Here is a 12,559-nt window from a genome sequence, read left to right on the forward strand (position 1 = left end):
AGAGGAAAGAAAACAATTTCTCCCATTTTTCAGAATTTATCAAGCCATATTAATAACCACAAGGCAATTGAAACAGAGAAATACTCGAAAAACCTAAATGCACTGAAAAATAATTTTGAACTCTGCTTCTCTTTCCATAAAGTTCAACCAATTTTATTATTAATCTCAAACCCCCTTGCCGAAATTAATATTTCAGATGTATCACATATGATTGGAAATATGTTTAACAAAAATGTTGATGTTTTGGAAATGTGCTCGCCATAGGCTAAAATGGACTTGCGAGAGACCAAAGTTTGGGCATCATTGTTCTAGCCTTTTTCCTAACTAAATTATGTTGCAACTTTACGTTTTATTAGCATTTATTATAGTTTATTTTCGTTTCTTTTACAAATTTAAATTCTAAAATATTTTTTGCGAAAAGTCTTTTGATTTGAAATTTGAATTTAATAAGATTTTTTCTGCTTTTGAGATATTCTCAAATTAGAGAAACACAAAAAAATCTTGGGTAGAAACTCTTTTCTTGGAAAATATTTAATGCTTTAATTCGTGTTACAATATGCTCCTACAATTATTTCACCATCAAATTTTCATCTTCTTCTTAATTATAAAGATTGCTCGAATTCTTCATAGCCCAACTTCCAAGCTATTTTCTCTTTTGTTAACGAAATTTATTGTTCAATAGTTAAAAATCCCGTATCAGATTTGAATCCTTTTTCAAAAGGGGCTTTATCTGTCTAACTTTGAAATTCTACATTAACGAGCAAAATCTCAAGTCAGGGAAAATGAAATTAATAAAACTTGAATCTCTAGTCATCAGTTTGCTCAATTAAATAATTATTTAAATTTTTGCCCCTCAAATTAACTAAAAAGTCCTTTTAGTTGGTAAATAAAATTCATTTGAAGTTTTACACATTCACCAAAATCAGCTTCAGTTCTAAGATAAGTCATACCTAAAAATGCTTCCCATTTCCTTGTCCTCCAATACCATACTCCCTCTGAATTTTAAAGAGATATAGTTGTGTGGAGAATGTTGAGAGCAACGAAGAAAGATAAATGTAAGATTTCTACTAAAATACAAAGGCTATGTATGTAAATCAAGACCAAAGCTTGAAATTTTCTTAATTCTGAAGCTAACTTGCTTCTTATGAGATTCCACTTAGGATACGTAACTGAAAAATACTTTGCCAAGCATTTTCATTTGTATTTTTGAAAATTTTCAATGGGTTTCAAACTTCTTCCTTGAAGTTACGGAAATTTCTCTTAAAAAGTTCTTTAAAAATATATCAGTTGTCATTTTGTAGTAAATAGCATGCCCTAAATCATTGCTAACAAAATATAAAATAACTCCGTACTATGTAAATTCTGATGCTAGTTTTGAAAATTTTATCCATGTATTTACTAAAAAATGAAAGAATTTTCGAACTATTTCATTACTTACTCATTTTGTACATCAACTGTAGTAGAAGGCAGATGAATACCATTAGTTTTCTTTTTATCATTGTTTCCTTTAAAGCCACTTGAGACCACTACTCTACGTCCACTAATTGAAAACACGGACGAATCATTAGAGGTTTCTGTCTCTTTCTTGAGCACTTTACTATCGACTTTAGTGACATTAAGTGATCCATAACTGTTAGGACATAAACTTGGAAGATTTGGATAGGGTCGTCTAACATCTGGAGCACTATTTGAATGACTTAAAGAAAGTGCTGAGCTTCTGAGTAAACTTGTATCCGGTAAACAAGTTTTGCTTAGATTAACTTTACTTTTGACTTCAACTTTTGACATCTTACTTGTCTTCGATTCTTGACATGGGGCTGCATTTCCGTGACAGTGTCCATTTTGAGTGACTTGAGCATAAATATGTACTTGATTGGGTTTGTTAAAATTTTGATTTCGGTCAACTGTGAATTGCAGTGCAGTCTCATTAGGTGGAGATAAGGTTAGCAAAGATGCGTAATCAGCGGATGGCACAGCGTCTAAAGAATCCATTTGCGTTAATGGAATTCCTGAGTTCTAAGTTTTAAGGACCTGTAACGAAACAATAAGTTAAAATAAAATAAATTACAGTTACAGACTATTTCTATTAAACAGATAATAAATGCATGTAATTTATTCATATTAAAAGTATAACTTACATAATAATTTATTATATCAATAGACCTTAAAAATACCTTTTACTTCCTTTCTAATATACTACTACCAGAGAAATTAAAAAAATTAAATCATTTAAAATTCTCATCTCCATCACTTCTCTTTCCGAATTTGGTGGCCGAGTGTCATTTAATCGAAATATTAATAATATATATATATATATATTTTGCTTTGGATGAAAATTATTCTTGTTCTATATTATACCAATATTTCTTTGTACCTATTATTTAGATCTACATTATAAAAAGGCATATTGGTTAGAGTAGACTGAAGGGTACCCGTTGTGTTATCGCGAAACTGTTGTTTCATTTATCGCCAAGTTGTTGGACGTGTACATGGATAAAGTCAAGGGAGTGCGCAATGCCTAGTTTGTGCAATTCTGTAATGTTTTTTTTAAGTGAAATTAGGTCAATGTGTACATGGATACCGAGTTTGTGCAATTGTTTGACTTCTCTTTCTTGTTATTTTGTCTTTGTGTAGCGGCGAAATCGCCGCTACACAAAGACAAAATAACAAGTCAAAGAATTGCGCAAACTCGGTATCCATGTAACGCCAAAAATCGCCAATGTAACTTTACAATGTACTTTATAATATTCAACCAAAACTGCTAGAGACTCTAGTATCATGGTACAAAGACACATTCACCAATCACAAAAGGGATCTCAGTTTATTCCTGAACAGTAAAAATAAATAAGAAATAAAAGACAAAAATAAATTGCCATTTTATTGTCCTTCACCTTTTGTAAGAGTACGTATTAAAGGGAATTTGTGCCCCCCCCCAACTGACGTGTTCGTTGGCAGTTTGCTTCATTTCTTCTGCACCAGTATTTTTTTTTCTTCATTTTTTTAGCGTTTATTATTTTGTGTTTGCGCAGTTTAGTTTCTTATTGTCACACTTGCTCTGGATAATGGAAATTGGTAACATTAAATACTTTTATTTCCTCTTGTATATATATTTAGAGTACTTCTTTAAATGTAAAATCTTCTTTTGCGTGTAAAATGTTTACAGGTGTAATAGGAAGTAATTCATTGTTATTGTAATATGAAACAATTCGTAACACTTTTATCAATAAAAATGCATTTTGTTAAATTTACTATAAATAATTTTTATAAGCAATTTTTATAAGCAATTCATATTTTAACTACAATGAATCCACTTGTTATCTTTACTTCCAGAGCGTGGAACTCTGAGGCTTCTGCGTTTCTGTCACGCACTATTTAACACTTAGCATGAACATCCGCAGTTGCCGATCCTCAGATGGAGTAACTGAAGGTCATTAAACCGCAGCGTGCTAATGCATTCACTTCAGAGTGCAAAAATGAGAAAGTGCTAAAAGTAAGGGGAAAACGATACAGCATATAATTAAATTAAGAGTTTCGAAATATACTCCACTTGATTAACTTTATTAGGTGCATCAAAGCAGTTTATTTAAATTTGGATATTAATTTAAAACGAAAAATTTTACAACGTTATTAATTCAGATTAATTCAATTTCACCAGAAAGAAGAAAAATGAAATTATAACCTTTTTTTAAAATCTGGGAAATGAAATAGTATGCCACAGCTACAGAAGAAACTCTAAAGTATTGTGAAAAGTTTCAATCATTCCAGGAGATTTTATATACTTTTCAAACAATTTTTGTATACAAAAACACAAAATAATTATTCCCATAATTTAAGTTGTATTTTAAGCTAGCATTTAAGGCCAAGAGTTCTCAAAATAACGGTCTCAAAAGTATTTTAAATTTTATTTTTCATAATTAGGTAACTTCAGATTTTATCTAAGAAAGTATTAATGAATAGTTTTTATGGTCCCTGTCTGAAGAGTTATTCACTAACGTATTTCCAAAAATTGCCTTGTGTTACTTGTACGGTTATTTATTTGTACAAAAGTATTAATTTATTTTTTAATAAATCTTACATATTCATAATATTATATGAACACATTGCAGCTTTCGATAATTAGGTCTCTATTCAAATGAAAGTGTTAAAAAATCTTCATGGGATCAAAAGGGATCACAAGTAGAAGGTTCGAGAAGTTTTGTTATAGCCGATCAAATTCAGAAAAGTCATTTTTCTATGGAGTTAGACGCAAATTTTGCATCTGCGCTAACTGCGTACCCTTCCGCAATTATATTTAACCACATCCATGCTCTTGAAATAAACTGCTGTGTTACATATACCATTGTTGAACCTTCATTCCCCTCATTCTACGACCTTCTCAAACTATTTCAAGCATCATGAACACAAGACGGAACTAGGATCATTAAGACCATGGTCCCGTTCAATTTCATTATTTTATTTTTATACATTTCAGAAGCTTCAGGTATAAAATAATAATGTTCTTGTTTCTCACATATTCGGGTAGTTATACTGTCACAACTGAAAACAGATAGTTAAATGAAAACACATTTTCCATTTTGTAATTACAGCTTATATGGATAATATATCTTCGATGTCTCTGTAACGACCAAATGAATTTTTAAGTCCTTAAAACCAGCCAGGCCTTCGATTTAAAACATGCTAATTTTAAGACTATACATGTAAACTTTTGATATTTCTTTAGAAAGTTATATTTTTATAAAATTAGAAGATGTAGAGCTTCGAAGGAACTTGCTTATCTCATATATGTTCACAGATTTCTTGTAATGCACAGACGAATAAGACTTTATAATTTTTCTAACTAATATATGGCAAAGGGGAAATTTAAGAAACCTAAAAGCAAATGGCAAAGTAAATTTGTATTCATACGCGCAAATATTCCTGATAAAACAAAGAAAAGGTGTGGTGTATTTAATTATGGCAAAGCACACTAGGGCTATCTGCCTAACGGGAGGGATGCCTTCGTGGAGGACTTTCTAAGGGTAACTGGCTCGTATACACGTTACACATGGGGAAAACCACGAAAGCACCCATGCAGCCAGCCCGTTCGCGGGATTCGAACCTCGGACCGAACTACCAGTGTTTAGCGACTTTACCGCTCGGCCGCTGGTGGTCCCAAAGAAAAGGTAACATATAAGGACATAAAAACTTTATCTTCCTCACCTACGATTTACAACAAATATTTAAAATATTTTTCAACAGTTTATCTGTCTGATATAAAAATTCCAAAGCAACGATCAAACAAGATTACTGCATTGAAGAAGAAATTAAATAATGAAGAATCTGCATAAATGTATGCATGTTTCTCGCATTGTGATAAAACAACGGTACCTAGAGCCATTCAGTTTTGAATGACGTAATCCTACTGCGAATATTGGCATCTGAAAGCCCAAATTTGAAATTTGGAATTTGTTTTATTATCGATTTCATATTTTGTAAACCTTTAACGAATTTTTGATTACCAAACTCAACGATTTAAAAGCGAGCGGGGGGGGGGGAAATCTTTTTATCATTTCCAGCTCACAGAAGTGTGCATTGGAAATTCTAAAGATATGCTCATTTTAATATTATTATGCGGCATTACTGTTGAACTGAATTTTATGGTTTAAGTGCAAAAAACGTGATATTTAATAAATAAAGGTAACACCCAAAACGTCAAAAGAACGCTCCTTTGGACATAATTTAAAATCTGAAGCTTTTCAGTTTTTTTTTTTTTTTTTTTTTTGTTGTTGTTGTTGTTGTTGTTGTTGTTGTTGTTCTTGGTGTTCTTTATTCAGTTCAAAGATATCCTTCTTCCTTCTTCTTTATTCCTTTCGCTCTATTCATAAAAAATTCATATATCTCCTCACCTTCTAGAGCTTAACTGTATATTTCAGATAAACTTAAAAATATTTAACACTTCACCGTCAAGGTGACTGCAATTGAAATCCATCAGACGAGTTACATTAAATCGCATTCTTGGGTATTTAATTGAAGTTCAAAAACATTTCCAATTCATCTTCATTGTGATTCTAACCTAAATAATAGAGAACTGGGTGATCTGCTATTTGATGTTAACCTAAATTCGAAGCGTAGTGAAACAAATCTGATTGTCTTTCATTACTGATGAAAAGAAAAATTTCCTCAATTAAGAAGTTAACCTCGAAGAATATTCGTTTTTGAAAACTGATGATGTATTTTGCAGGAATTATTTTAGACTTAGAAAAATAATAATTATTAAAAATTTGTATATAAATTAGCTTTAAAAATATTCACTTAACTATTAACATGGAGAAAAACGTTAATAGACAAATATAAAGATATCGTTTAAACATTAGACTTGCTATTGAAGGAGATTATTTAATTGTGAATTTTTACTTGAATGCATCCATAATCAGTCTTCGAAGGAGCTTGTCACTGACTCCCAGAAAAGGGCATTTCATTTCGTTTCGAATCAAAATGATGAATCCCAAAGAACAAATGTCGGAGGATCTTTTGATTTAAATTGTAAAGTAGAATATCAATTCAAGCTCAATTCTTACTCTGGGAAATTCTGAAGAACAATCCTTTCTGTACAAAATTAAAATATAAATGTTACTGGGAATTTGGAAGGTGTAGGAACAATTCCAGACAAGAAATATAAAACTTCAATCCAAAGAGCTTTGCAACACTGTTATCTAAAATTTAATTTTAAAGGTTTATTGTACTTTCCTGATGATATAAATTTCAAAACGAAGTGCAGATACTTAGCAAGTATGTAATATTTGTCCACCCAATATTGAAATATTTTTGCGATTTTGGTATCATCGTAATTGTTAAAAATAGTTAGCACTAATAGAAGGAATTTCTAGGAGTGGTAGAAATTCTGCTACTAAGAGAGTATAAATTAGTTCTATGTGAAAATCAAATTTTTCGTAAAAGTAAAAATACTTCCACCGTCTAATTACTTGTATTATTATGGAATTATTAAACGCTGCTCAATAAAAAAAAAGGGAGAATTTTTTTTTCTGCCATAAGAAGTGTATGTGAAGGAATCCACTTCAACTGCAGATATTGCGTGCTGCTCGGCTGAATGAAAAATTTAGTCAAAGTCATTAGTTGACTTACGAAAATGAGACCGGAAATGCTTCGAAGTGCATACCCAGGAAGAAAATCAGTACGAGGATTTATTTTTACTCCAATAATTTGTTGAATGAATCTAGGCGTTGCAATTCAAACATTTCCTACTATGCGTTTTCAAAATGAAGGGGAAGCAAAGGAATCTTAATCTAATGCATTCCGCGTAAACATAATTAAAGATAACTGAGAGCAAACGTATAAGTATGCCTTTCAGAAGCTTGTACCATTTGAGCAGCGATGCATGAAGATACACATTTTAAGCAAAAATTAACTTTCACGATTAAATTCAAATAATAAAATAATTCTTAATTATGAACATGCAGTATACCTTGATTAACGCATAAAGTATAATTTTTGAAATAAGAGAGAAAAATCTATAGAAAAAGGGTAATGAGAAATTTTAGACAATTGAACCTTCGTATAAGAATTTATGTTTTAGTTTTAAAATTTTAAGTCTCGCAAAGAAAAGGATTTCAGATATCATAACTGAACCCAATGAAAAATATTTAAAACACCATAACATACTTCTACAAAATGCCCCTAAAAATGCACAAAACAAATAATTCTAAAAGATAAAAAATTGATAAAGGAGAAATTTTATCTATACTACTGAAAAACGGAAAATGTCAAATATAGTTTGCAGAATTAATAATAAAGAGTATTAAAAAAATCCATAGAAGGTTTGTAGAGACATTAGGTATTTTTTTTTGGAAGCAGGAAAGATGAAAAATTAGCAACGCTTTCGCCGGGAATCGAACCGCGAACCTCTCAACTACGCGCTGAGCGTGCAGACCACTACGCCACGAAGGCTCGTTAAGAAAGCAGGAGAAATACCTTATATATTTCCCCCTTTTAAAGGGCGACTGGGGTTTTTAGGGGACCCGATCGCCAAATCCTGGGTGAGGAGAATCATCATCGAACACCCTTTTAGTTCGGGCGCCACTGTAGAGATATTAGGTATTTTTTTTGGAAGGAGGAAAGATGAAAAATTAGCAATGCCTTCGCCGGGAATCGAATCGCGGACCTCTCAATTACGCGCTGAGCGTGCAGACCACTACACCACGAAGGCTCGTTAAGAAGGAGGGAGAAATACCTTATAGGTTCACTTAAAAATATGACTCTTTTCATCTATAATCTCTGTAGAACGAGCAATCAGATGCTGCTAGTGAAATATTTCTCAAGGACATGGTTACAGAAAGAGTATTGTCAAGTACTGTTTCTGTAACCATTATATGAATATAACTCGTATAACCAACTGAATACGAGGATCTTCTGGCAACAATGATGACTTCTGTGTATATAATTCACGAAAGGGGAGAAACCTTGATCACCGAGTCAGTCTGCTTTGCAAGGGATGGGGATATTTTAATGAAGAATGTAAAGGACTGACTTCTCGGAACAGCTTTAATTTCCAAGTTTTGAAGATCAAAGCATTAAGCGAATCAGCCTTTTCGATCAATAGATCTCAATCAGATGTGAGTTTATCCAGAAAGGACCGTTAGCTATCCTCTTTCCTCCTTCAAGATCTTGAAAGATTACAGAAATAGTGTGTTTCCCGTTTGTGGCAATTACTTCCCTATAGAATTTCAAATTGGAAGCGGAGCTTAAATTGCCCACCGGAGCCCGACTTTTGTACTACTTTTTTTTATAAATTGTAATTTTAGCCGAAACTCACCAGAGCCCTAACTAAGAGAGCTCCGACCCAATTTCAGCTGAACCACAATTCCAAACAGAAAATTCTTCTGATCTCCAAAATTTAATTTTAATGATAAGTATGGATTTAAAAACAGATTCTAACTTCTGCATGTATACTTCTCGTTCTCTGGGAATCAAACTCTTTGAAGGATGTTAAGACTTTTAAGGAAAGAAAAGCCTACCCATATGCCAAAGGCTTATTCACCAGGAAGTGCAGTAAAAGCGGGTAAATTTTTCGTTCCCAGAAATACTGCAAGTGATCCCTGTGGTCGTGTATGTCCAATGCTAGTGACTTTGCACGGAAAGGACAGCTGCAGACACTTGGGAACGATGTAACCAAATACAGGAAAGTGTTGGACTCTTCTTTCTTTGTTTTCATACTTACACCCATCTCTGTTAAAACTTCCATCCATACTTTTGCATTGCTTGTAGCATTCTCTCCATTTCTATTAGTGGCGCCTTGACTGTTTAACGATTTTTGATCAGAGTGCTGAAAACAGAATGGTCTTTATTTCTGTTGTCTTTTGAAATAGTCTTTTATACCATAAAATACATTACTTTTATATTATATAGTGAGGGTTGAAATTTAGCGGAAACCTGGCTGAACTACTTTTAGGTTTTGAGTGAAATTGTAACGTCAGCCGGAATCCCAATTTAGACGAGATTCGGTATTTTATTTTAATATTTAACCATTTATCATTCATTTAATTGTAAATTAACATCTTTATTTAACTCTTTACATTTTATTGAATTTTAATTTTAATTAGCTTATTAATTATTTCATTTAGTTATTTTTGTTACTATTTTTTGATTGCCTTCCATAGGGCTCCGGAACTTCTAATTTAAGAAATTAAGCACTGCTTGAAAGGGTGCAGAGAATACAATTAACTAGGTAATAAAAATGAAAACGAATTACCTGCATTAACTACCTACAATCTGGATAAAGTTAAATCGTGAGAGTTTTACTCTTTTACTGGCTGTGTAAAAAATTTGTTCCTTGACTTTTAGAGGGTAATATGTGTTTATCTATATCTATATCCGTCTCTGACTCTGTATATATGTACATTAATTTTTTTTAATCTAACAACCTTATGAAAGAATAAAATAAAAATACGTCATAAAATGTATTTTAAAATGATGCATGTAAATATATTCTAATAATTAAGTAATTAAACAAAAAAAAATTTTGTATATAATGTTAAAATAAACTAAGGTACGCAATCAAAAATAATTCCAAAAGAGTAGTTAAGATAGTTCTTTTATAACATTCTTTTATTATAAAATACAAAGTTTATGCTTTTATATATTTAATAAGCATTTTATTAGTTTTACTGCTACTGCGCAAATTGATCATTTTCCTTGGAACTTCAAATAAAAATTTTCTAACTTCCTTAAAAGAAAAGAATATAGATAATGTGGAACATCATGATGGAGATTTTTCAGTGCAATAAGCAATCACTGATTTTTCACAAAGCGTCTTTATTTAGGCTAGAATAAATATAATGAAGCAATTCAATTACCACCACAGTTACATCCACCGTTCATTACAGTGTATTATATATGAAATGTACATAAAAGCATACAGAGACCTTTATCAGTGCAGAGGCTCTTTTAATCTTGCTATTTTAGTTCGATGGTGAAGATTTTAATTCAATAATGAAGTTACATTATTTAATAAACAGACATAATATCGTTTTATTAGTACTAGTTAGTAAAAACTTCCGTTTAATCATAATTCGATAAATTATTTTAACCTTTCACCTGATATAAGTATATACATCATCTGCGTTACATAACACTAATTAATTTGAAAATGATGCTATGCAGAAAAATTTATCACGAGTATTTTACTGCTTTAGACTGGAAAGCGGAACTAACAAATTTAAAAAGGAGACTTAAGAGACTATTAGAAATTAAATTTAAAGTTGTATCTCATATTCTCAGCTTTCGACACTAGGATTGACACTGTATGCAGAAATCCTCTCATTCTATCCTTAGAGGAAATACAAGCTATGACAGCACACACACACTTTTTTTAAGGAAAGTTAATTTTGCCCATTAATTCGCTGCTTTACACCAGTCAGTTTTACATTAACTTGATGGAACATTACCTTTTGTGTCGGAACTCAGTTCGACCTTTTTCCTTGATAGCAGCATCAACACGGGCTAGGATCTCCCTGTACCCTTTACTGTCGAGGGTTTTACCTTTTTCCAGGTATTCTTTGTGTATAATACCACGGCAATCCCACCCGATACAAAGTATGATCTTTTTGTTAGTCAAATAAATTGCGCTTTGCGACGACGCTGCCGTCGGGCACACCGGGCGCAGAACAACCCCTTTTTCAGCCTGTGCCGTGAAGTAAATCCACGTTTTGTCACATGTGAGGATCCAGTCCAGAATTTTGTTCTTGCGTTGATATTCGAGCAGATTAGTGCAGGCCCGAATACGTCTGCCCTTATCTGCTTAAGTTAGTTCATGCGACACCCAACGACTGAAACGTCAAGTTTATGTAATGCACAGCACAACAAACGGACATGGCAATAACGTCTACCTCCTTAGCAAGCTCTCAAGTGGTACTCTGCTTGTTGAATGTCATAATCCTTGTTTTTGAACTTTCGGTACCAAACCTTCATAGTGTCACATGACACAACGTTTGTACCTAAAGCTGTACGCATGATTTGGTGACGTTGGTTCTTGTGTTGATATTCGAGCAGATTAGTGCAGGCCCGAAAACGTCTGCCCTTATCTGCTTGAGTTAGTTCATGCGGCACCCAACGACTGAAACGTCAAGTTTATGTAATGCACAGCACAACAAACGGACATGGCAATAACGTCTATGTCCTTAGCAAGCTCTCAAGTGGTACTCTGCTTGTTGAATGTCATAATCCTTGTTTTTGAACTTTCGGTACCAAACCTTCACAGTGTCACATGACACAACGTTTGTACCTAAAGCTGTATGCATGATTTGGTGACGTTCTGTAACTGACCTTTTTGCAACAAAACTGGAAGCAAATAATGGTTCTAATCTGATAGCTTGATAGTTCCATTTCAGACACCTTGTATTTAATGCTAACTATATTTTTTTTTACAAATTTCACAACAGAGTGTTCTAAAACAAGTCTGTTTTTTTCAAATGCCAAAAATCATTTGACAAAATATGATTAAACACGCCAACGCGAGCTGTTTGCATAGGCTGTTTGGCAGGAAACATTCGTTAAAACCCGACGTATTTTTAATTGCTTTCCATAGAATAGTCAAATTTTTACAAAAAGGAAATCTATGCTTCACATAAAAGTAACAAAAACTTTTTAATACTTTATACTTTTTATTATATAAACGTAATTTGACCCATGTGTAGAAAAGGAAAAGTGTTTAGAAGGTTTGGATTAATTCATTATGACAAAGCCCGTGAGGTCTTTGCATAATCCTAATGCCTAAGGGGAGGGATGCCTCCGTGGAGGAGTTTAGAAAGATAAGAAAGGAAAAATAAAGCATAATCTGTGACGTTAGGGGTATAATAATATGAAAACAAGGCTAAAAATTGCATATCGGAAATCAGAGTTAGCTTTGCATGTGGCAACGTAACGGGAGTAAACGGAATTAACATTAGAAGTTCTTTATCTATGCTATATACAAATCAAAGAAAAAGGTCTACGAATAATTTCATTAAAAAATTAAAAAGTGTATGTTTTATCATTACCATGCTATGTGCAAATTAAAGAAAAAAAT

The 12,559-nt window shown here is 32.5% G+C and overlaps 2 protein-coding genes across 2 annotated transcripts in view; one reads left to right on the forward strand and one right to left on the reverse strand.

Annotated features, from left to right (window-relative positions):
• The window catches only part of LOC146993412 (uncharacterized), a 198,171-nt gene that overhangs the window by 16,851 nt on the left and 168,761 nt on the right, over window positions 1-12,559 (forward strand). The gene's annotated exons all lie outside the window — the stretch shown is intronic.
• The window catches only part of LOC118188304 (uncharacterized), a 51,806-nt gene that overhangs the window by 9,720 nt on the left and 29,527 nt on the right, over window positions 1-12,559 (reverse strand). Inside the window, exon 2 of the mRNA XM_035358719.2 lies at window positions 1,439-2,031. Within this exon, the coding sequence (XP_035214610.1) occupies window positions 1,439-1,992 (554 nt within the window). The 5' untranslated portion in view covers window positions 1,993-2,031. The remainder of the gene's footprint in view (window positions 1-1,438; window positions 2,032-12,559) is intronic.

This window comes from Stegodyphus dumicola, chromosome X1, assembly GCF_044657685.1.
Source record: "Stegodyphus dumicola isolate Sdum_Otavi_A_Nest chromosome X1, ASM4465768v1".
In the NCBI taxonomy this organism is placed as follows: Eukaryota; Metazoa; Arthropoda; class Arachnida; order Araneae; family Eresidae; genus Stegodyphus; species Stegodyphus dumicola.